The sequence below is a fragment of the Callithrix jacchus genome, chromosome 1, assembly GCF_049354715.1.
Source record: "Callithrix jacchus isolate 240 chromosome 1, calJac240_pri, whole genome shotgun sequence".
Classification (NCBI taxonomy): domain Eukaryota; kingdom Metazoa; phylum Chordata; class Mammalia; order Primates; family Cebidae; genus Callithrix; species Callithrix jacchus.
Genome location: NC_133502.1, coordinates 72301071 through 72326024, shown reverse-complemented (window position 1 = coordinate 72326024; position 24954 = coordinate 72301071). Strand labels below are relative to the sequence as shown.

General features: G+C 44.7%; 2 protein-coding genes across 6 annotated transcripts in view; one reads left to right on the top strand and one right to left on the bottom strand.

Annotated features, from left to right (window-relative positions):
- Positions 1-22344, bottom strand: part of SPIN1 (spindlin 1) — an 82128-nt gene extending 59784 nt beyond the window's left edge. For 4 of the 5 annotated variants that reach the window (XM_035299265.3, XM_035299272.3, XM_035299235.3 and 1 more), the window contains exon 1: positions 21449-21656. The gene's annotated coding sequence lies outside the window, so the exon portion shown is untranslated. Of the gene's footprint in view, positions 1-21448; positions 21657-21721 lie in introns of those variants that run through there. The other variant, XM_035299249.3, reaches the window with a different exon arrangement.
- The window catches only part of LOC108591704 (uncharacterized), a 106159-nt gene continuing 100728 nt past the window's right edge, over positions 19524-24954 (top strand). The window contains exons 1-3 of the mRNA XM_078345279.1: positions 19524-19535; positions 20704-20925; positions 20990-23602. Coding sequence (XP_078201405.1) covers positions 19524-19535; positions 20704-20925; positions 20990-21811 — 1056 coding nt within the window. The 3' untranslated portion in view covers positions 21812-23602. The remainder of the gene's footprint in view (positions 19536-20703; positions 20926-20989; positions 23603-24954) is intronic.

Below are 24954 nucleotides of genomic sequence, written 5' to 3'. Positions count from 1 at the left end.
AGAAAATAGGGCCAAGCACAGTGGCTCACACCTGTAATCTCAGCACTTTGGGAGGCCAAGGTGGGCCGATCACGTGGCTCACACCTGTAATCCCAGCACTTTGGGAGGCCAAGGTGGGCCGATCACCTCAGGGTGGGAGTTCGAGATCAGCCAGAACAACATGGGAAATCCCGTCTATACTAAAAATACAAAATTAGCTGGGCATGGTGGCAGGCACCTGTAGGAATTACAGAATCCCAGCTACTCGGGAGGCTGAAGCACGAGAATCACCTGAACCCAGAAGGTGGAGGTTGTGGTGAGCCCAGATCACACCACTGCCCTCCAGCCTGGACAACAAGAGCAAAACTGCATCTCAAAAAAAAAAAGAAAGAGAAAAAAAATAGAACAAGGCACGGTGGCTCACACCTGTAATCCCAACACTTTGGGATTACAGGCCGAAATGGGCGGATCACCTGAGGTCGGGAGTTCAAGATCAGCCTGACCAACATGGAGAAACTCCGTCTTTACTAAAAATACAAAATTAGCCGGTGTAGTGGTGTATGCCTGTAATGCCAGCTAGTCAGGAGGCTGAGGCAGGAGACTCGCTTGAACCCAGGAGGCAGAGGTTAAAATGAACGAAGATGACGCCAATGCACTCCAGCCTGGACAGCAAGAGGGAAACTCCATCTCTAAATAAATAAATAAAAAGAAAATAGATTCCTAAAACTGTTTAAACAAAAATACAAAAACTGTTTAAACAAAGTTCCCAAATCTTAACATCAGGAGCACTAATAGTGAAACATGTCAAGTGTAAACTGAAGGTTGGGCTATCAACAAGTTGTCTTAAAACTGTGGTGGTGTGCATCTGTAGTCCCAGCACTCAGGAGGCTGAGATAGGAGGATCCCATGAGTCTGAGAATTTGATGTTGCAAAGAGCTCTGATCAAGTCACACTGCACTCCAGCCTGGGTGACAGAATGAGACCCCCATCTCTAAAAACAAGCAAAATAAAAAGAGGATAAGAAAGGATGAAATTTAAAAAAACAAATTTCTGCAGAACAGAAATTTAAAAAAAAAAAAAAAAGGAAAAGGATAGAAACATATCTTCAACTCCTGAATGCAGGTGTTGAGCACAGGTATTAACTGCCCATTTCAACTTTTCTATGTTTGAAATTTTTCACAACAAAAATTTAAGGGTCAATAGTTTTAGGTTTTGTATTCTGGAAAGAAAAAACACTCAGAGTACAACCTTGAAACCTTCCTAGGCAACTAAGAGAATTTACTAGATATTCTTATTTAAGATGATACAATGGGTGGGGTGGGGCTCACACCTGTAATCCCAACATTTTGGAAGACTGAGATGGGAAGATCACTTGAGTCCAAAAGTTCAAGACCAGCCTGGGTGACACAGTAACACCTCATCTCTACAAAACACTAAAAAAAAAAAAAAAAAAAAAAAAAAAAAAAAAAAAAAAACCCAAATGTGGTAGTCCACACCTGTAGTATCAGCTAACTGGGAGGCTGGGATGGGAGGATCACTTGAGACTGGGAAGGAGAGGTTGCAGTGAGCCAAGATGGCACCACTGCACTGGGTAACAGAGCAAGATCCTGTCTCAAAAAATAAATGTTACAATGGATGGCACCTAGGGACAATGTTCTAGGGCCCACCGGTGTAGGTCGTGCCTTTAGCTAAAACCTCAAAGATTAAAATAAAGATCTCAAGCCTTATAAAGCATTATTACACAACGTTCAGCTACTTAAGGATACTGGCAAAGCAGCTATCACATATACCAAGTAGATATCTGAAGACCTTCAGAGCCTCAAATTCTCCTAACAATATAACAATTATTAAACACCCTAAACCACTAAACATCTTAATACCAATTTTTAATACAATTATTAATACATGGTCAAATTCTATAAGGACCATGGATTAGGACAGGAGAAAAATTTTATCGTCATCTTTCTTAACCTCTACCTGAAGTACAGCACTTCCTTCCATCATGAATGTATGCAGCAAACCACAGTTTTAGTAGTGGTACTTCCATTTTCTCAACAATAGAAATCACATCTTTTCATCCCATTGCATTTATTGTAGACCTCAAAATACCACTTAAATTGATCAACTGACACTTAACTAGACTTGCCACCAGCACAGACAGAGTACACAGTGTTCTCACACAGCAGCTCAGGCACAGCTCAGGTCAGCCATGTGATATCACTAGGTCTGGTCCTTAGGCATAAAACTGATAGCAGAATTGCTGACTATGATATAACAAAGAGCTTGGATGGCCTTTCTCCCAGCTCTGGTTGGTACCCTTTAAATCTCTGAAATGTCCTGCGAGGGACAGGGCATCTCCGTAACTCATGGTGAGCACCTAGTTTATGCTAACAAGATGTCTCAAGATGTGGGTGTGAGGGTCAGCCAAACCAGAAAGACCAACCATGGGATTAGAAGGTTGGGGCTCTGAGCCCCAGGATAGCAGCCCAAAGTTCACGGAGGGGAGCTAGGAATTAAGTTCAAGCTCAAGGCCAATGATTCAATGGATCATGCTGATGTAATGAAGCATCAATAAAAACTCTGGACACAGAGGCTTATATGAGCTTTCCTAGTTAATACTCTGTGCATGTAGTCACACATGAATATGCCAAGATGATCCACCCTGTCTTCATAGGAGGGCATGAACACTTCACATCAGGGACCTTCCCAGACACTATCCTATATGTACTTCTTTTTTTTTTTCCTATATGTACTTCTTATGGCTGGTCCCAATTTGTATTTTTTGCTGTAATAAACTATCAGTACTGTACTTTCTTGAGTTTTGTGAGTCATCCTAAGTGAATTATCAAACTTGACAGTGATGGAAACCTCCACATTTGGACTCAGTCAGAAATGGAAGTAACATGGGAGCCCCTCAAGTTTGCAGTTGGTATCTTAAGTGAGGACAGTCTTGTAGAAACTGATTCACTTTGACCTAAGTCAGACTGTATCAAAATGATACACAACTACAATGCTCAACAGAATTCACCATCAACAATTATCTGTTGATAAATATATCAGATATAATGGGTTGCTCTTCAAAGTCTAACTTCCTTGTTCTTTGTTCTCAAAATCAACTTCCTTGTATCTTCTCACTCCTAGCTACTCTCTGTAAACAACTTCTCCTGCCAGTCCCAATCTTTAACTCATATCTCTTCCTTATTTGGAAACAGCCCTCTTAGCTCCTAGCTACCTGGTCTGTAACCAATCTTCCCACCAGTCCTGATTTAAAATAGCCAATCAAGTGTAGCTTAGATTGGCTATTCCAACCAACAGGGGCAAGACACAGAAGAAACAGAGACTGTGTTAGGGATAAAAACCCCTTCCCTCCTTTGTTCAGTGTGCTCTCGCAGCAGTGAAGTGAGCAGAACCCTTCTGCAGAAGTAAATTTGACTTGCTGAGAAATCTTTTGAGTGTTAATTCTCTCTGCAACTTTGAGCACCTGTTTCCAACAAATATATAAAAGGAGATGAGCCAAAGACTACCCCACAATTGATTTGTCTCAAATAAATATCAAAACCTTAACTTTGGCTTAGTGTACTGGCTCACACCTATGAGCCAAGATGAAAGACGGGGTGAAACCCCATCTCTACTAAAATATTAGCCAGGTGTGGTGGTATACACCTGTAGTCCCAGCTACTCAGGAGGCTGAGGTACAAAAATCACTTGAACCTGGGAGGCTGAGATTGCATGCAGTGAGCCAAAATCACACCACTGCACTCCAGCCTGGGCAATAGAGCAAGACTCCATCTAAAAAAACAAAAATACATATATACATATGCCAGGCAAGTGGATGACGCCTGTAATCCCAGCACTTTGGGAGTCTGAGGCAGGCAGATCACCTGATGTCAGGAGTTAGAGACCAGCCTGGCCAACATGATAAAACCCCATCTCTACTAAAAATACAAAGATCAGCCAGGTGTGGTGGCACACATCTGTAGTCCCAGCTACTCAGGAGGCTGAGGCAGGAGAACTGCTTGAACCAGGGAGGCAGAGGCTGTAGTAAGCCAAGATTGCACCACTGCACTCTAGCCTGGGTGACAGCAAAACTCCATCTCAAAACAAACAAACAAACAAAAAAAGCCCTTAATTTTATTATCTTAAAAAAATAAAATCTGAATTATCTATACATCAACAATATTGTCTTGTCACTTAAATTACTAACAAAGATGTTATAGTCTTCTGTTTAACAAGGTAGTAATATTTGTGTAACTGTTTCAGTGTAATTGTTTTCTGTTGTGATCCTGTGTATTTCATTCACTGTGTTCAGAAAGATTCTGAAAAGGCATCCACTGGTTTCATAAAACTGCCAAACGATTCATAGCACAACCGTCTCTATCTAAAACTATGGATAACAAGCAATCTTCTGGGTCTTTGATAGGTTTCTGAAGGCCACCTGCAACTGTCAGTGTAAATGGTCAACTCTTGGTAATAATGGACTGGTAATCCTCCCAACAGCTATGAAATTAAAGTAAAATTTACAAGGATATCTCTAGCAAAAAACCATCAGAAGCCAGTGTTTCTTAGAGAAGTAGCCAATTCCAGATGAGAAGGAGGACATTAGAGGAGCTTGAAATATCTTGTTATACCAGAAGCAAGGAAGCTACATCAATGACTACTGGAATTGTGTAAAGGAAACAAACAGGGTTCTTTTGCACTACGTTCTTCATTTCTGTATATAACTGAAAACTATCATGAGAAAAAGTTGAACACAAGCCAGGCACAGTGGTTCACACCTGTAATCCCAGCACTCTGCAGGCAAGGGAGGATTGCTTGAATCCAGACATTCAAGACCAGCCAGAGCTACACAGGGAGATCTCATCTCTACTAAAAATTTAAAAAATTAGTCAGGCATAGTGACATATGCCTATAGTCCCAGCTACTAGGGAGGCTGAGGCAGAAGGACTGCTTGAGCTAGGAGGCCAAGGCTGCAGTAAACCATGGTCATGCCACTGCACTCTAGTCTGGGCAACAAAGCGAGACCCTACCTCACCAAAAAAAAAAAAAAAAAAAAGTTGAACACACACTAAATATATACATGAATGCATCAAATAACTTGAAAGATAGTAAGGTATCAGAGAGACAGAATCTAAAGAGGGAAACCCTACATTTATAACCACTTGGTCCCTGAGAGCAACTGCCAAGTGTTAAGGGGCAGCTGAGAATCTGACAGCTTGGTAAGATTAGGAGAAAATATTCAAAATTCAGAAAATACCAACGGGGATTGCAGAGTGACAGGTAAACTCATCTACCTTCAAGATGGAATCCTGAATTGCTGCACTTAGGAAGTGGAGGAAAAGGGAAGCTGCCAGGCTCTAAGATGTGTAGCTCAACTTCAACTCATCTTTATCCCTAAAACTGAACCGAGGTGATCCCAGACTGCCTATTCCCTGAAATGCCTGGGGTAGAAGCAAGCATACATCCTCTCTGGATATATCATCCTAGACCCCAAATTTTTCAAACGATATTTAAAACGTAATCTACTAGATGTGCATATATATACACACATACATGAGCACACATGCGTGCAAACACAAATGCACACACAGCCAAAAAAGAGACGAAATGAATAAAAACCAGCAGAAAAAAAAAACAAACAAGAAAAATGAAGCAGAGCCCGGCATGGTAACGCATATTTGTAATTCCAGCAACTCAGAAGGCTGAAGTGGGAGGATCACTTGAGGTCAGGAGTTAGAGACCAGCCTGGGCAACACAATGAAACTCCCATCTCTAAAAGAGATGTAAATAAGAAATTAGCCAGGCATGATGGCCCACACTTAAAGTCCCAGCTACTTGGGAGGCTGAGGTAGGAGGATCCTTTGAGTGCAGGAGTTCAAGGCTGCAGTGAGCCATAATTGCACCACTGCATTCCAGCCTGGATAACAGAGAAAAACAACTTAAAAATTAAAAGAAAAAAAAAAAAGGACCATGGGCCTGCCAAATGTTAGAACTGCAAAATCATACTTTAAGCTAGGAGAATAGTGTACCAATAAATGAAATCATTAAATGAAAACTAAAGTCGCTATAATTACTATGTTCAATTAAAGAAAACACAAGATTGAAAACTTCAACAGAAAACTATCAATAAATCAGATATTCCAGAAGCAAAAAAAAAAAAAAAAAAAATACAATGAATATTCCAAAAGTAAAAACAAAAACAAAAACAAAAACAAAAACAAAAAACTAATGGATAGGATTAACAGCAAGTTAACCTTGTTAACAATTACTGAACAAAGAGAGATCAGATAAAAATATCCAGGATGGCCGGGTGTGGTGGCTCAAGTCTGTAATCCCAGCACTATGGGAGGCCGAGGCAGGTGGATCACAAGGTCAAGAGATCGAGACCATCCTGGTCAACATGGTGAAACCCCGTCTCTACTAAAAAAAAAAAATACAAAAAATTAGCTGGGCATGGTGGCGTGTGCCTGTAATCCCAGCTACTCAGGAGGCTGAGGCAGGAGAATTGCCTGAACAGGAGGCAGAGGTTACGGTGAGCCGAGATAGCGCCATTGCACTCCAGCCTGGGTAACAAGAGCGAAACTCTGTCTCAAAAAAAAAAAAATAATAATAATATCCAGGATGAAGCACGAAGAGGATAAGAGACCAAGATATAACGTGTGTTTAAGTGGGCTCTCAGAATACAGGGGAGGAGGGGTAAAGGGGGAATAGCAGATACAGTTGAGAAGATAATGCCTGCCAACTTTTCAAAACTAACAAAAGACAACCCCCTCATAGGTTCAATAAAATCCAAGAATCCAAGCAGGATAATTAAAGAACTATATACCCAAGGCCAGGCACGGTGGCTTAGGCCTGTAATTCCAGCACTTAGGGGAGCCAAGGTCGGTGGATCACAAGGTCAGGAGATTGAGACCATCCTGGCCAACATGGTGAAAACCCATCCCTACTGAAAATACAAAAATTAGCAGGGTGCAGTGGCACATGCCTGTAATCCCAGCTACTCAGGAGGCTGAGGCAGGAGAATCGCTTGAACCAAGGAGTCAGAGGTTGCAGTGAGCCGAGATAACACCACTGCACTCCAGCCTGGTGACAGAGCGACTTTGTCTCAAAAAAGAAAGAAAGAAAGAGGCCGGGCATGGTGGCTCATGCCTGTAATCCCAGCACTTTGGGAGGCCTAGGCAGGTGGATCACGAGGTCAAGAGATGGAGACCATCCTGGTCAACATGGTGAAACCCCGTCTCTACTAAAAATACAAAAAATTAGCTGGGCATGGTGGCGCATGCCTGTAATCCCAGCTACTCAGGAGGCTGAGGCAGGAGAATTGCCTGAAACCAGGAGGCGGAGGTTGCGGTGAGCCGAGATCGCGCCATTGCACTCCAGCCTGGGTAACAAGAGAGAAACTCCGTCTCAAAAAATAATAATAATAATCCCACTAAAAAACGGGCAAAGGACATCAAAATATACAAATGGCCAACTGATATATGAAAAAATGCTCATATCAGTAATCACCAGGTAAGTGCAAATCAAAACTACAATGAGATCCCCACCACCTTACCACAGTTAGGAAAACTATTTTAAAAATACAAAGAACAACAGATGCTGACAATGATGCGAAGAGGGAACTCTTATGCACTGAGGTGGGACAGGAAATTAGTAACACTGTTATGAAAACCAGCATGGATATTTCCCAAAACACTAAAAACAGAACTACTACATGGATCCAGCAATCCCACTGGCTATTTATCCAACATAAAAGAACTCAGTATATCAAATCAGTGTACACTCACATGTTTATCACAGCACTATTCACAATAGCAAATATAAGGAATCAACCTAAGTATCCACCAATGAGCAGACAAAGAAAACATGGCATATATACACAATGGAATGCTATTCAGCCAGAAAAAAACACGAAATCATGTTGTTTGCAGCAACATGGATGAAGCTAGAGGTCATTATGTTAAGTGAAATAAGCCGGGTCAGCCATAGAAAGAAAAACACCGCACATTCTCACAAATATGTGGGAGCTAAAAAAAAAAAAAAACAACAGCTGACATCATGGAAACAGAGAATACAATGACAGGTATCAGAGTCTGGGAAGGGATGGAGGTGATGAAGAGAGGTTGGTTAATGGGTAGAAACATACAGTTAGAAGCAGTAAATTCTAATGTTCTATGGCAGAGTAGGGTCACCATAGTTAGCCCAGGCTGGAGTGCAATGGCGCGATGTATTTGTAGTATGTTAGCAAATACATATTGTATATTTCAAAGCAGCTAAAAAAGAAGGCTTGAAATGTTAGCAGCACACAGTGATGATAAATACTCGGCCAAGCACGGTAGCTCACGTCTGTAATCCCAGAACTTTGGGAGGCTGAGGCAGGCAGATCACCTGAGGTCAGAGTTCCAGACCAGCCCGGCCAACATGGTAAAACCCTGTCTCTACTAAAAGTACAAAAATTAGCCCAGTATGGTGGTGCATGCCTTAATCCCAGCTTACTCCGAAGGATGAGGCAGGAGAATTGCTTGAACTCTGGAGGCAAAGGTTACGGCAAGCTGAAATTGCACAACTGCACTCCAGCCTGAACAACAAAACAAGACTCTGTCTCAAAAAAAAAAAAAAAAAAAAGATAAATACTCAAGGTGATGAATACTCCAGGTAACCTGACTTGATCATTACATATTCTATGCATGTAAGAAGTATTCATATGAGGCCGGGCATGGTGACTCACGCCTATAATCCCAGCCCTTTGGGAGGCCAAGATGGGTGGATCACCTGAGGTCAGGAGGTCAAGACTAGTCTGGCCAACATGGTAAAACCCTATCTCTACTAAAAATACAAAAAATTAGCTGGCTGTGGTGGCACATGCCTGTAATCCCAGCTACTTGGGAGGCTGAGGCAGGAGAGGGTTTCAATCCGGGAGGTGGAGGTTGCAGTGAGCTGAGATCATGTTACACTCCAGCCTGGGCAACAAGAGCAAAACTCCATCTCAGAAAAAAACAAACAAATACAAGTATTCATCATACGTATCCCATAAAGATGTAAAATAGTATGCATTAATAAAAGGAAAAGACTGCTAGAATTTCAGGTATTAGCCACCATGCCAGGCCAAATATACACTCTTATACAAGATGAGCGTTCAGTGGAGTTCCTTGTTAGGCCAGAAAAAATCTAATTGAGGAATTAGTCCTCATAGGATGGGCCTCAGCCAATCAACTCAACTGTTAGAGCCCTTTCTAACTCCTCGAACTATAACACTGAATCCAGAATCTCTACGTAGTGAGCCCATATCAATAAATTCTGCCTGATCCAACTTTATGTTCCTTCCACTATTATACTATGCTCCTAAGATCCACTGCCACAAATACTCCTTGAGGTTCCTGACCATATACTGGCAAAACTATACAATCTTTTCGAGTGTAGCATGCTTTTCTCATGGGTTACCTCACTCTCTGGGACCTGTCGCAAGAACAGTCTAGTCACAGATCTACAAGAAAGGAGGATTACAGGGCAGATTCCCAGAAAGACAGTACCCTACAAGGCAACTACCCAATGAGAGGCCAGTTACAGGGTTTTCAGGCAAAGGGAGGTTAAGTTCCTCTGAGAAGGGTTTGAAAATCTGCTTCTCCCGCAAAGGTAGCTGAGCAGCATTTAAAGATTTCAGGTCTCCAGTTTGAAGAGAATCTGATCATATGCCTCCAATCCAATTTTCAGGATTCTATTCCTACCAATCAATGATCTCACCCACAAATTGAGAATTACATTTGCACTTTTAGAGCAGTCACAGAAACCTTCAGGTTCCTTATGTGTAACCTGAGCTAAAAATCTCAAAGCCTGAGCTGCTCATTCTGCTTTGTATGATTTGAACTTGGCTGAGCTGAACTACATTCCTCAGAATTTCCTTTCCTTTACGTTTCCAACTTGCAAGGCTCGAGAGATTCTTGCGCAGCAGTTGAGGGGTGCAGGAGATACAGCAACCACCCTGCAGCTTGCACACACTGTTGCTGTTCATCTTCTGACTCACCCCAGTCCTGTGAGGCAGTGGCTGGCCTAGAACCACAGCTGCATCCCCTCTACCTTCCTCTGGGTTCTCCTTAAGCTCCTCCGCCTCCTGGGCTACATTTGCCAAGGATCCAGCTCTTGCAGGCCACCCACACAAGCAGAACACAGACAGCTAGAACTAGCATGGCCTTCCATCCCCCCTGCCTATGGCTTCTTCCCCACTTTACATCTATCTTCTGTTCTCAATCGACTGTCCTGTGGACTTCAAACTCGATTATGAAGCACAAAGACAACAGCCTGATAGAAACTGCTTAACCAACTCCTACACGGTGTGACCTCAAATCCCTGTAACAAATGCCTTAATACATACATACACACCCCATATACTTTTTTCTTTATCCATCCTAGTGGATTTATTTTTCTAAACCGTATGTGATCCTGAAAGAAAAATTACAATTAAAAGTCACCAAATTGTTACTTACTAATCACTATATGACAGATATCTGTGCAGCAAACAAGACATTTAATCAACTGCACAAGCCTCGATTTCCTCATTATTTAACTCTAGCTACTGCACACAGTAGCTTGAGCCCTCACAATCCAGTCACTGAGCTAGGTACTAGAAAAGTAATTATGGTCAGAAACAGGAACAGTTCTGCTTTCATGAAACTCAGCCTTTGTGGGAAAACTAAAATTAATTAAATTACATAAACTAATATAACACTGTAATTTTGGTAGGCACCAAGAGGACTTGACTGCAGAAAGGTCAGGAAAAAAATTCAAGAACCTCAGACAGCTAAGCACAGTAGTTCATGCCTGTAATCCCTGCACTTTGGGAGGCTGAGGCAGGTAGACTGCTTGAGTCCAGGAGCTCAAGACCAGCCTGGGCAACAAGGCAAAAACCTCTCTCTACCAAAAATACAAAAATTAACTATCCAGGCATGGTGCCAAGTGCCTGTAGTCTCAGCTACTGTGGAGGCTGAGATGGGAAGATCACCTGAACCCCAGGAAGGTCGAGGCTGCAATGAACGAAAACTGTGCCACTGCATTACAGCCTGGGCGACTGGAGTGAGACCTTGTCTCAAAAAACAAGTTCAGGCCAGGCGTGGTGGCTCACATCTGTAATCCCAGAACTTTGGGAGGCCGAGGCAGGCAGATCACTTGAGCTCTGGAGTTCAAGACCAGCCTGGCCAAGAGGGTGAAATCTTGTCTCTACTAAAAATTTAAAAAAAAAAATTAGCCAGGCATAGTGGCACACACCTGTAGTCCCAGCTATTTGGGAGACTGAGGAAGGAGAATCACCAGAACCCGGAGAGCGGAGGCTACAGTGAGCTGAGACTGCACCACTGCACTCCAGCCTGGACAACAGAGCAAGACTCTGTCTTAAAAAAAAAAAAAAAAACTTCAGACAACTGACACTTGTTGGAGTGGGTGATGACTATCAGCACGTCCAATCTCTTATGAAAATTTGCAAGCACGCACACAGAAAAGTTCATTAAAAAGTGATGCCTGAGCCAAACTCTAAAGACTAGGGATAACTGTTAACAAAGAAAGGCATTCCAGGCAGAGGGAAAGAACAAGTGCCAAGATTCCTGGTGGAGAAGACGGTAAGCACAGGAGAATGAAGGAGGCCCCACACAGCTGGAGCAGAGGGCAAGGGGGGAAACGGTACAAGATGAGGCTGAGGCCCAAAGTAATTAGCCATGCACCACCTAATGAGGGTTCTGTCAACAACAGACCACATGTACCACAATGGATCCATATTATAATGGGGCTGTTTTAAACTAAGCGCCATTTAAAGAGACAAAAAGTTAAAAAAAAATTAAAAGGCTTATTAAGTTAAAAAGTTACAGTAAGAAGGTTAATTACTGAAGAAACTTTTTATAAATTTAGTGTAGCCTAATTGTACAGTGTTTACATACAGTCTACAGTAGTGAACAATAACCTTCTAGACCTTCCCATTCACTCAGACTCAACCCAGAGCAACCTTCAGTCCTGCCAGCTCCAATCACGGTAAGGGCTCTATACAGGAACCATTTATCTCTTGTACCATGTTTTCACTGTACTTTCTCTGTGCTTAGATATGTTTACATACACAAACACTTACCCCTGTGTTACAGGCCTACAGTACTCGGTTCAGTCACATGCTGTACAGGTTTGTGGCCTAGGAGCATTAGGCCGTATTACACAGCCTTGGTGCACAGTAGTCTGTCCCATATAGGTTTGTGTAACTGCACTCTATGATGTTCACAATGAGGTTCTCTGAAAGTATCTGTTTTTAAGGAATATTAAGCGATATGTACACCAACTATATATGTATATCCTTGAGACTACATAATAAACTTTTGTCTTTAAGGCACCAGGAAGCCATTTAGTTTTCAGTAAAAGCTGACATGGGATCTGCCTTTTAAAAATGTAATTTTAATTTTCTTTTTTTTTTTTTTTTTTAAGACGGAGTTTCGCTCTTGTTACCCAGGCTGGAGTGCAATGGCGTGATCTAGGCTCACCACAACCTCCGCCTCCTGGGTTCAGGCAATTCTCCTGCCTCAGCCTCCTGAGTAACTGGGATTACAGGCACGCGCCACCATGCCCAGCTAATTTTTTGTATTTTAGTAGAGATGGGGTTTCACCATGTTGACCAGGTTGGTCTCGATCTCTTGACCTCATGATCCACCCGCCTCGGCCTCCCAAAGTGCTGGGATTACAGGCTTGAGCCACCGCGCCCAGCAATTTTCTTTTTTTGAGATGGATTCTCGCTCTGTCACCCAGACTGCAGTACAATGGAACAATCTTAGCTCGAGCAGCCTCTGCCTCCCAGGTTCAAGTGACTCTCATGCGGGGTACCTGGGATTACAGCGTGTGCCACCTTGCCCAGCTAATTTTTGTATTTTTAGTAGAAACGGTGTTTCACCATGTTGTCCAGGCTGGTTTTGAACTCCTGACTGCAGGGATCCACCTGCCTCAGCCTTCCAAAGTGCTGTGATACAAGCAAGAGCCACCGCACCCAGCATGAAAATGTAATTTTCTAGGCTGAGCAACAAGGCAAAAACCGGTCTCTATCAAAAATACAAAAATTAACTGGGCCTGACGCCTGTAATCCCAAGATTTTGGCAAGCCCAGATGAAAGGACTGCTTGAGGTCAGGAGTTCAAGATCATCCTGGGGCAACACTGAGACCTCATCGCCACAAAAAATTCAAAAGTTTTAAAAAGAAATATAATCGTTTTGACATGAACAAAATTACAAATGTGTTTACTTTCACCCAACAATCTACCTTAAAGCTGTATCTGCACAAATACAAAACACTATAGGCACAAGGTTATTCATTGTCGCAATATTTGTTAACAGCCAAGAAAACATAAACAATCCAAATGTTCCTCATTAGGCATGAGCTGCAAGCACAAAATACACAGCTTCTATGAAGCGATCTCCAGAATATATGAAGCAAAAGGAAGCAGAGCAGTGTGCATAGAATGCTGCCTATTAAGAAAGGGAAATAAAAATATACAGATGTGCTTACATTTGCAAAAATGAAATATCAAAAGAATAAAGCACAATTATCTGGGAAAGGAGAAAAATATGTGGTGAGACAAAATGAAAGTGAGGCTGTGGGCCGGGTGAGGTGGCTCATGCCTGTAATTCCAGCACTTTGGGAGACTGAGGCAGGTGGATCATGAGATCAGGAGTTCAAGACCAGCCTGGCCAAGATGGTGAAACCCCGTCTCTACCAAAAATACAAATATTAGCCAGACACACTGGCAAGGAACTGTAATCCCACCCACTCAGGATGCTGAGGCAGGAGAATCACTTGAACCCGGGGCAGGGAGCAGAGGCTACAGTGAGCCAAGATGGCGCCACTACACTCCAGCCAGGGTGACAGAGTGAAACTCTGTCTCAAAAAAAAAACAGAAAGTGAGGCTGCGAACGTAACTTTTTGACACAGCGCCGACCTTTGAACTACATAAATGGTCACATACATGTTCTACACATTTAAAAATACATTAAATAATAAACACAATTCTTAGAAGAATTTCAGAAAAACAAACCAAATTATCACATAACATCATCAGAGAAAATCTTTTCAGATGGCCTTACAAATCAGAATGTCAACTGTACGTGCTTATATAGATACATGTGAAGAACAAAAATAACCATAACCAAACATAAACCTACAGTTGCGTTATGGTTATCAGTGTTGTTTTCAAACTACAACATTTGTACTGTAAGATAAAGCAATTATATTAATGTTGCTAAGAATGCTAATTTTCAATGTTAGAGAAAAAAGGATAAACTCATAATAGAAACTGTGATGTCAAATTTGAACTAGAAACAGCAATATAAAAATCCACATCTGTATGTTTCCCTTGGCTGTCCAATAAAAGCATGGGCATCCTAACAGTAAGAACATGTACACTCAGATTTTAGTATCTAAACTCTATTCATCAATAAAACAAGCTGAAAGAAATGACTTACCTGAATTGAAGAAGAAAAAAAAGAAATTACTGAAAGGTATTTGGCAGGAAAAGCATAAAGTGAACCTCAGACACCTTGTGTCAGAAAGCAAGAAAAGCTTCAGAGAGTTATGTGTCACGTCAAAGGAAAGAGAACTAGCTTGAAAGGACCTCAATATGTCCACGTTGTGACAAGCTGAGGAAAAACAGTGAGTATTTCATTATAACACACTGTATAAAGTCAGGCATGGTGGCTCACGCCTGTAATCCCAGCACTTTGGGAAGCTGAGGTGGGTGGATCACTTGAGGTTAGGAGTTTGAGACCAGCCAGACCAACAAGGTGAAACCCCATCTCTACCAAAAATACAAAAATTAGCCAGGCGTGGTGGTACACTCCTGTAATCCCAGCTACTTGGTAAGCTGAGGCAGGAGAATTGCTTGAACCCAGGAGGCGGAAGTTGCAGTAAGCCAAGATCACACCACTGCACTCCAGCCAGGGTGACAGAGCAAGATTGTCTCAAGGAAAAAAAAAAAAAAAAAAAAGGCCAGGTGCAGTGGCTCACGCCTGTAATCCCAGTACTTGGGAGGCCGAGGCAGGCAGATCACGAGATCAGGATTTCGAGACCAGCCTGACCAACATGGTGAAACCCTGTCCCTACTAAAAATACAAATATTAGCTGAGCGTGGTGGTACACGCCTGCAATCCCAGCTACTCAGGAGGCTGAGACAGGAAAATTGCTTGAACCAAGAAGCGGAGGTTGCAGTGAGCCAACATCACGCCACTGCACTCTAGCCTGGGTGACAGAGCAAGACTGTCTCAAAAAGAAACACACAAGGGATACATAAAAATCTATGGGTCAGCCGGGAGCGGTGGCTCAAGCCTGTAATCCCAGCACTTTGGGAGGCCGAGGCGGGTGGATCACGAGGTCAAGAGATCGAGACCATCCTGGTCAACATGGTGAAACCCCATCTCTACTAAAAATACAAAAAATTAGCTGGGCATGGTGGCTCGTGCCTGTAATCCTCAGCTACTCAGGAGGCTGAGGCGAGAGAATTGCTTGAACCCAGGAGGCAGAGGTTGTGGTGAGCTGAGCTTGCACCATTGCACTGCAGCCTGGGTAACAACAGCGAAACTCCGTCTCAAAAAATAATAATAATAATAATTATTATTATTAAATTTAAAAAACTATGGGTCTACAATTACACTCTAGAGAAAGCATAAACAAAGTAATTCAAACCCCTCCCACCAAAAAAAAAAAAAAAAATCTGGCCAGGAACGGTGGGAGGCTGAGTCACAAAGTCAAGAGATGAAGACCATCCTGGTCAACATGATGAAACTCCGTCTCTACTAAAAAATACAAAAATGAGCTAGGTGTGGTGGCACACACCTGTAATCCCAGTTACTTGGGAAGCTGAGGCAGGAGAAGCACTTGAACCTGGGAGGAAGAGGCTGCAGTGAGCTGAGATCACGCCACCGCACTCCAGCCTGGCGACAGAGCAAGACTCCTTCTGGGGGATGGCGGAGGCCGGGCACAGTGGCTCACACCTGTAATCCCAGCACTTTGGGAGGCTGAGACAAGCAGATCATGAGGTCAGGAGTTGGAGACCAGTCTGGTCAACACAGTGAAACCCTGTCTCTACTAAAAAAAATGCAAAGAATTAGCAGGGTGTGGTGGTGTGCTCCTGTAATCCCAGCTACTCAGGAGGCTGAGGAAGGAGAATCACGTGAACCCAGGAGGTGGAGGTTGCAGCGAGCAATGAGCGAGATCACACCACTGCACTCCAGCCCAGGCAACAATGCGAGACTCCATCAAAAAAAAAAAAAAAAACCCAAAGCAGGAAAAAGCATTCTTTTCTCTCCTTATGGCTGTGTCAAGTCAAGTCATCCAGACAGGCCCAAACATACACAACTACAAACAAATATAATCCAGTTCTTTAAAAAATTCTGACCATTTTGTTAACATGCTACTATAATCTACATCTCAAATGGTACAAAAATGCCTTACCAATCTCTTCATCTATTCTCTCAAAGTTTGGATAAAATAATATTTACATTAAATAAATCCTTTCTCCCTTCTCCCTTCAGGGAAAAAAAGTACATTTAACATAATATTAAATCTGACTTTGTCTTCTCCACCCTGACCAGAGAAAATAAAAATTTTTAAATTAAAATATTCTGACTTTAGACTTCAACAGCGTCTCTAACAGACTAGACTCTGGAAATTAAAGTTCCTACACGGGCAGATTCCTCCAAATCCCCTTTAATACTGTTCTAAAACACAGGTGCAATCCTGTCCCTACCTTTCAATGGCTTCCCCCTACCTACAAATTAAACACCAACCACCTTAATGTTATATGCAGAACTTAAAATGTGGCCTCTAGATTCATCCCTAGACAGACCAGCCATAGGAAACTACAGGTGGTGTTGGCAGTGGTGACTTCCTCATCAATATCAACTAGGCACTGACTGTATACCAGGAGCCGATGAATGATCTCACTTCATTTAGGCTCACCCCTGATGAGGCAGGTATTCTCATCCCACACTATACATAAACACACTCACAAAGGAAGACAGAAGATGAAAAGAAAGAAAAGGAAGGAGAGGAAGGAAAAAGGGAAACAAGCAAGGGGCTAACTTTGGCTGGGACTGAAATCCCCCATGGTCTCTTTAACTTCTTTCATGCCTCTGCTCCTGCTTTCCCCTCCAGCCAGATGTCTTTCCTCTCCCATTCTGCTATTCTGTAGAATCACCTTCTCTTCCCAGATACCCTTCAGTGCAGAATTCCCTCACTATATGTATTTGTATCTCCTCTATCATACTACAAAGTCTGTCAGTATACATCTCTGGGTTTTTTTATTTTTACTTTTCCTCAGACAGAATTTCGCTCTTGTTGTCCAGGCTGGAGTGCAATGGCATCATCTCGGCTCACTGCAACCTCCGCCTCCCAGATTCAAGCGTTTCTCCTACCTCAGCCTCCCAAGTAGCTGGGATTACAGGCATGCACCACCATGTCCGGCTAATTTTGTATTTTTAGTAGAGATGGGGTTTTTCCATGTTGGTCAGAGTGGTCTCAAACTCCCAGCCCCAGGTGATACGCCCACCTCAGACTCCCAAAGTGCTGGGATTACAGACGTGAGCCACCATGCCTGGCCCTGTTTATATATTTAGTCAAACACAACCTCTTCTATAAAGAGTTAATGTCAATTTTAAGGTCATGAAGAGGCTCCCATAAAGACCTAATCTGAAATTAAATTGGACTGAATACTGATGCACAACTAAGCCAATTGTTTACTGCAACGTTAAAAAAATGCTAATAACTACAGCAAAGTTCAAAAGTAGAAAAGGGAAGGAAATCTACTGGCACCGGCTGCTGTATTTCAGGAACTGTACTGAGAACTCTATAAATCCATTTCATGTAACTCTCAGAATAGCCTTATACAATAGGTTTTATCCCAGTTTATAGATAAGGAATTGAAGGTTTTAAAAGGCTTTTCGGGTTGGCTCTTTCACCATTATTTGCTGGAGTTTGGGTTTTCAGGCTCTTTCTGAGTCATAGATTTCCTTGTAGCAATTTGAGAGCTGGAATCACTTTCCACTGGGTCCCAAAGATCCAGGAAGAGCTTAGTGCTGTTGACTAGACCTCGGATGGACCCACCACAAAAGTTTAACCCAACCTTGACCTCAGAGTCTTCATAACGGCTCACTGAAGAAAATTTCCAGGATGACTCGGGGCCTCTCTTCCGCTCAGAGATGTCAATAAAGAACCTTAGTATCACAACTTTCAACCCTAGAACCAAATTCCCCCCTTTCCTTCTACCAGAAGATCCATTCCAACAACTGGATAGAAGAGAATCTTCCAGGCCATCAGAGATGGCTTACCTTAGGAGTAGGCGAAGTAAGAACACTGCTATCCATGCAGAAAGCAAATAGGATAAAATTGAGATACCTGTTACTCAACAGATTTCCTTGGCTTGAAAAAGAACTAGTAGACACTGGCCTAAAGGGAGTTCAAAATGCATCAAGAAGGGAACCATTCCAATGTGGCTGCAGTTTCTGTGTGTATCATAGCCTGAGAATGCTAGAACCACGGAATTCTGACCATGTTAATAGCCTGAGAATGCTAGAACCATTGGGAATCATGACACCAAGCCAATTCAACCATGAACTGTGACTCTTGTACTTTTCTTGCTGGGAATTTTATGCACCAGGTTGAGAAAGCTACTCTATGCTAGGACAGCCTATATACCAATAACCTTGATAAAGAGTTCTGTGATGTCTTTTTTTGTTATCTTTTCATTTCTACCATGATACCAGTAATTTATAAGAGATCTATGTAGCTTGAATGTGTCTGAATAACTTCAACATACTTTAACTCTCCTCCCTGATGTGACCCCAAGAGCCAGTAGGTCCTAAGATTCCCATGTTTTAGAAGGCTGAAGTCAGTGAGATGAAGCCCAACATCAAGAATCGAAGTAAAGCAACTTGTGGGGCAGGAATGTCAAGAAAACATTGGGTAGTTTGGCTACAGCATAATTAAATTTTCTGGTTTTCAAATGTTTGAACTCCAATAAAAGGACCTTCAATATTTTCGCAATTTTCAATAACAAATGTGTGTATGGAAAAAAAAATAAGACATATTTGAGTAGCATTAAAAAATTTTTTTTCTCTAACAAAAAGGCTGCATGATGAATCAGTTACGTGGCTTTGGACCAGTAAGAAGTGGAGCTCAACTTCAACCCAGATGCTTCTGACTTGGAAGGCCTTTCTTCCAAGCATCTTTTTTCTAGTATGTTAGATATACATTCTGACTCCATGTCTAACTCCAGAGACTACGCTGTTTTCACAATACCATGTCTTCTAAACTGAACAAAATACTTGCACAAAACAGTTGATTCTCTTCTTCCGATTTCTTTTCATTCAGGAAAAGGGAAAGAAAACACATTTAATTAAGCATCCAATAAATATAAACAAATAGAGTATTAACACTTAAGTGTTTTCTCAGCAAATATTATTTTAAAGGACAAAACAGAATGCATATCTAACATACTAGAAAAAAGATGCTAGCAATTAAGGAGTGCAACCAGTAATGTTGTAACTATGTGCAATCAGGTAAGTCACTAGGAAGTGAAAACCACCTAAATTTCTTCCAATTAAAACCAAATTAGTAACCCTCATCTTCTCAATATGATAGCCAAATGTGAGACACTACCCACAAAATGCAGAGGGGCACACAAAAGCCACAGCAATATCATGACGCCTCAGTTCACAAGTAAGGGAGACACTCCATTATCTGAAATACACTGTAAGGACACCAATGACCAACATTTGGCATTGCAATGGCTATTCCAGGGAACATTCATTTACACAGTTTCCTGGATTTCAGGCATAAAAAGGTAACTGAAGACATATACCGGCCCTATTGCCTTGACAATTCATAACCATTTTATCAGTAACCATTTTGCTACTCAGAAGATTGTAAATTGTATTTTTCATAAGACTCTGCGACCTACTACCTATAACTCTCACATACACATATTGTACAGCTTTAATATATAATTATCAAATCTGATAATGAACGTTCTGTAAATTACCAGCTACCACAATATTTTGGTGTTTGCCTTTTAACCAAACTGAGAGGGAGAAGGGGAGGTTGGAAAAAGCCTCATTTCACCTGCCCTTTCCAAAATTTCACTTCAAAAGTGTTCAAAAACTCAGTATGTCCAGGTATAAATCTCCAAGTTTGTCTAATTTTCACTGCTTAACAAAAGCGATGTAGAAAACAATTACTGTGCTCTCCATCAATCCTTTCAGATTGCATAGAATTCCTTCCAGAAAATTCCAATTAAAAAAAAGTTAGACAGGTATTCCCGTTTTGGTATGTATGTCGTCTCTGGCACAAGTCACTGCAGAGTGAAAGCCTTTAAAACACTTAAATGTTCCCGGTATTGCTTTCTGACGAACGTGATAAAATAGCCAAACAATCCGTATTTACCAAGATTAAAAACACTTCCACCAGGTACGGAAAATCTCTCCAAAACACAAAATCTAATTCAAAAATTATAAATAAAAAGAGAATAAATGTAAAAACAATTGCATAAACAAACTTTGAAATGCGTATGGGTTGACATTACTGAAGCCATTACTCAAAACGAACCTCTGTAAATTCAAGAAGACACAATCAATGCAATAAGATGCTGGAGAAAGCCAAACCCGAGGTGCTGCGCAGTTCTCGCATCGCACATTTCAACACATTCATTCCTTGACGAATACATCCAAGGTCACTCACGATGGAGAGGAAAAGTGCGTGTCTCCCTCCAGAGCACGCAACCCCTTCGCCGCGCCCCCACGGAGGGCGGCGAAGAAACGGGCGCATCTGGAAGGGGGCTGCGCCAGCGCGAGGACTGGCCGGTGGGCGTTCCGGCAGCCTACAACTTGCAAGGACCACGGCCATCCCCCGGGCCTGGGACGGGTGGCCCGAGGGCAGGCCCGCGTCCCCGGGGTGACCCGACCCGCCGCGCCGGGGTCCCGCCCCTCCCCCCGCCCCGCCCCCGTCGCCGGCCCAGGATTATGCAACGCTCCCCCTCCCGGCCCGCATTCTAGCGCAGCGCCCCCACCCCGCGCCCGACTGCGCAGCGCCGCCGCCCCCCGCCCGTGGGCCTCCCAGCTCCGCTCCAAACAAAGCGCGCGCTAAGGGGCCGGCGGCGGCCGGGGAACTGGGGACAGGAGGGTGGCGGCCATGTTGGCGGGGGGCGGCGGAGATGGGGGAACGGAGGAGTGGGGGCCGGCGAACAAAGGAGCGCGCGCCCGCCCCGAGGCCCAGGCCCGCCCCGCCCGGGTCCCCGCCGCGGCCCGGCCGGCAGGGGGCGCTGTGCGGGCGCCGCCCGCTGGACAATGCTCCGCTGGGCCCCGCGCCGGCAGCGCTCACCTGCGCCCCCGGCCAGGCCGCCGCACTCCTGGCCCGCCCGCAACCCGCACCCCTTCACGGCCCTGTACGACCCACGCCCGCGCCGCGCCGGCCTCACCTGCTGGCCGCTGGGGCCGCAGTCCACAGGCTCCCGGTTACCGCCGTCGCTCGTTCGCGCTCCCGCCGGCCCCAGCCCGAGCCAGACGGCGCCTCCCCGCCCCCGCTCCCTCGCCGCGGACACCGCCCGCCCCCCCAGCAGCCAGGGCGCACGCGCACTGAGCCCGCCGAACTGCGACGGCCGCGCCGCCCCGGCGCCTGGCGCCGACGGCCGACTGCGCAGGCGCGATGGAGCGGGGCGGGGGAAGCGGGGGCGGGGCCTGGCGCCGCTCACCTGGCGGGCGGCAGGGCGGGGCCCGAGCTCGGGAATTCCAGGTGCGCGCCGGGAATGGGCGGCGGCAGCGCCCGGAGACTTGGAGCTTGACGGGGCGCAGCTTCTCCCGGAGGGCAGGCAGCCAGAGAAGGGCTTCGTTTTCGCGCAGTAGGACTTTCAAGAAAGGACAAGTCCCCTTTGTCCTGGGACGTAAGCCGCAAGTCGCCCTGAGTGGTGCACCGCGAATACTGAGGAAGCTGGATCACAGGGCTGGGCTGCGAGCCTTGTGAGCCATGAACCTCGGGGAACGCCACAGCTCTCCTCCAGCGCGCCGGTTGAGGGCCGCGGGACGCGAGCCCTTTAAAAGGATGGATTTGCTTCCTGTGACTCCCTGGAAGAGACGTCTTCACCACCGCACTGCGTAGAGGCCGGTGTCGTCGCCCGCTCACCCCGCTTGCTGCCTCCCGGCCCAAAGCTCTGCCCAGGTAGCTCAGGTTAGCTGGAGCCCCGGAGCCTCACCGACAAACACCTGGCCTGGCCTAGGCTGTGTGGGGATGGGATGTGGCTCTGGAAGCCCAGAAACCTGTTTCCAGTCCCCCACCACAAACGGAACTCACCCAGCTCCACTCGTAAGGTTAAGAGCCAAAAATTCCCGTGATCGCACGCGAATTCATTTGACTTCCGTTTCAGTTAAGATGCATTTTCAGCATTTTGTTGCTTGTTTACAGGAAAAGGGAGAGTGGTAGCATGAAGAACAGTTTTTATTCCTGCAGAATCGAGTGTGGGACTTGGAGGCTGAGTCCAGCCGGCCTCTCTCCACTCCCCGCTAGCCCCGTGTCCTGGAGCAGGTCACTGACGCGGTTCCTCGAGTGCGACAGGGCAGCCGCTTCCTAATAAACCGCCTCCCAAAGCGCTGTCAGATCAAATTTCAGAACATGTTATTGGAAAGCACCTTGAACACTCCGAACTGCAGCACAATTATTAGGTAGCAATACTTACTCTTTGGGCTTTTACTGGCACCTTTTCTTCCAGATAAGATTGATATGTGCCTGCTCAAACAAATTGAAATGCTTGTCTCAGATGACACACTTGGCAGGCATGGGACGTTCACAGGCCAACTAGAGGGCTAATTTCAACACCGGGATATAAAAGTGTATCGCTGTACTTACAGTTTCACAAGTGTTGAGAGATTATTCACTTTGATTTGTTTATTTAATGTCTTTTTTTGTGTGTTCGAGACAGTCTCACTCTGTTGCCCAGGCTGGAGTGCAGTGGCGCAATCTGGGCTCACTGCAACCTCGCCTCCCGGGTTCAAGCCCAGTGCCTCGGCCTCCAGAGTAGCTGGGACTACAGGCATGCACCACCATGTCCAGCTAATTTTGTTTCTGAGACGGAGTTGCCCAGGCTGGAGTACAATGGTGCAATCTCGGCTCACCTCAACCTCCGCCTCCCGGATTCAAGCGATTCTTCTGCCTCAGCCTCCCAAGTAACTGGGATTACAGGCATGCGCCACCACGCCAGGCTAATTTTGTATTTTTAGTTGAGTCAGCGTTTCTCCATGTTGGTCAGGCTGATCTCAAAACTCCTGACCTCAGGTTATCCACCCGCCTTGGCCTCCCAAAGTGCTGGGATTACAGGCGTGAGCTACCATGCCTGACTCAGCTAATTTATTTTTAATATGTTTAGTAGAGATGAGGTTTTGCCATGTTGGCCAGGCTGGTCTCAAACTCCTGCCCTCAAGCAATCCGTCGGCCTCAGCCTCCCAAAGTGCTAGGATGACAGGTGTGAGCCACTGCGTCCAGCCTGTTTAATGTCTTATAGTGGGGTAATCTCAGAAACAAGGAGGGATGGGAAGAAGATAAGTGCCGAGAAGTCTGCTGGTTGGAACACTTCATCTCACTGGTAAGAGCCCTGGGTTTCTCCACCTAAGCACTGTTGACTTTTGGGATGGAATAAGCCTTTTGTGTGGGGTCTGTTCCATGCTTTGTAGGATGTTTGACAGCATTCCTGGCCTCCACCCAGTAGATGCCAGTAGCACACCCACTCCTCCAAAATTTACAGAAAATGTCTTCAAAGTCAAATATGTTGCGCCACCTCCATCTCCATCCTCAGTCCCTGATTTAAATTTTGCCTCTAGTAATGGTCACACTGGGAGCAATGGAGAATACACAGGACTGTAGCTCACGCCTGTAATCCCAACAGTTTGGGAGGCCAAGGCAGGAGAATGGCTTGAGCCCAGGAGTTCGACAAGGGCAGCATAGCAATACCTCAACTCTAAAATAAATAAATAAAATTCTAAAAATTAAAGGCTGGGCACAGTGGCTCACACCTGTAATCCCAGCACTTTGGTAGGCCAAGGTGAGTGGATCACTTGAGGTCAGGAGTTCGAGACCAGCCTGGCCAACATGGTGAAACCCCATCTCTACTAAAATACAAAAATTAGCAGGGCGCGGTGGCACGTGCCTGTAGTTCCAGCTACTCGGGAGTCTGAGGCATGAGAATTGCTTGAACCCAGGAGGCAGAGGTTGCAGTAACCAAGATTGTGCCACTGCACTCCAGCCTGGGTGACAGTGAAATTCCATCTTTAAAACAAAATTCTCTTTCTTTATAAATTACCCAGTTTCAAGCAACAGAAAATAGAATGAGACACCTAACATGTGAATTCTGTTGAGATGGTGGCCTCATTGAGACAGAGGCATCTCTTCTGTGTTGGATGTGATGAGGCATTGAGGCCAGATCTTTGACTGAGAGCCACAATTGATACAGAATCCATGTGAGGAAGTGTGGAGTCCAGGCCGTGGGTCAGAACTGAAATGACCAGCATCTACCTGGCTGGTCAGCATTAAGACCAGAGGAGGGGAACAAATAAGGAAAGCACAGAGACAGGGTCAGAAACAAACTTAGCACACACAGTCCTGCTGGGAGCCTCTCCAGGTGTTGCCTGCTCACCTGGGTTCCAGGAGGCTGGCAAGGGTGGGAGCGTGCTCTGTGCCTCCTCTAGCCCTCTGTCACATTATCATAGTCTTGTAAATTCCCAGAGCACACATCCTTTCCTCTGTTCTCTGCTGTATCTCCACTGCCTACACAAGAGTCTGTGAGAGTAGAGGTCAATAAAGACACTACAAGGCTGGGTGCTATGGCTCACAACAGTAACCTCAGCACTTTGTGGGGCCTTGGCAGGAGGATTGCATGAACCCAGGAGATCCAGACCAGCTTGGGCAAGTTCCAGATTGGCTCAGGGCTTACTGATGGCT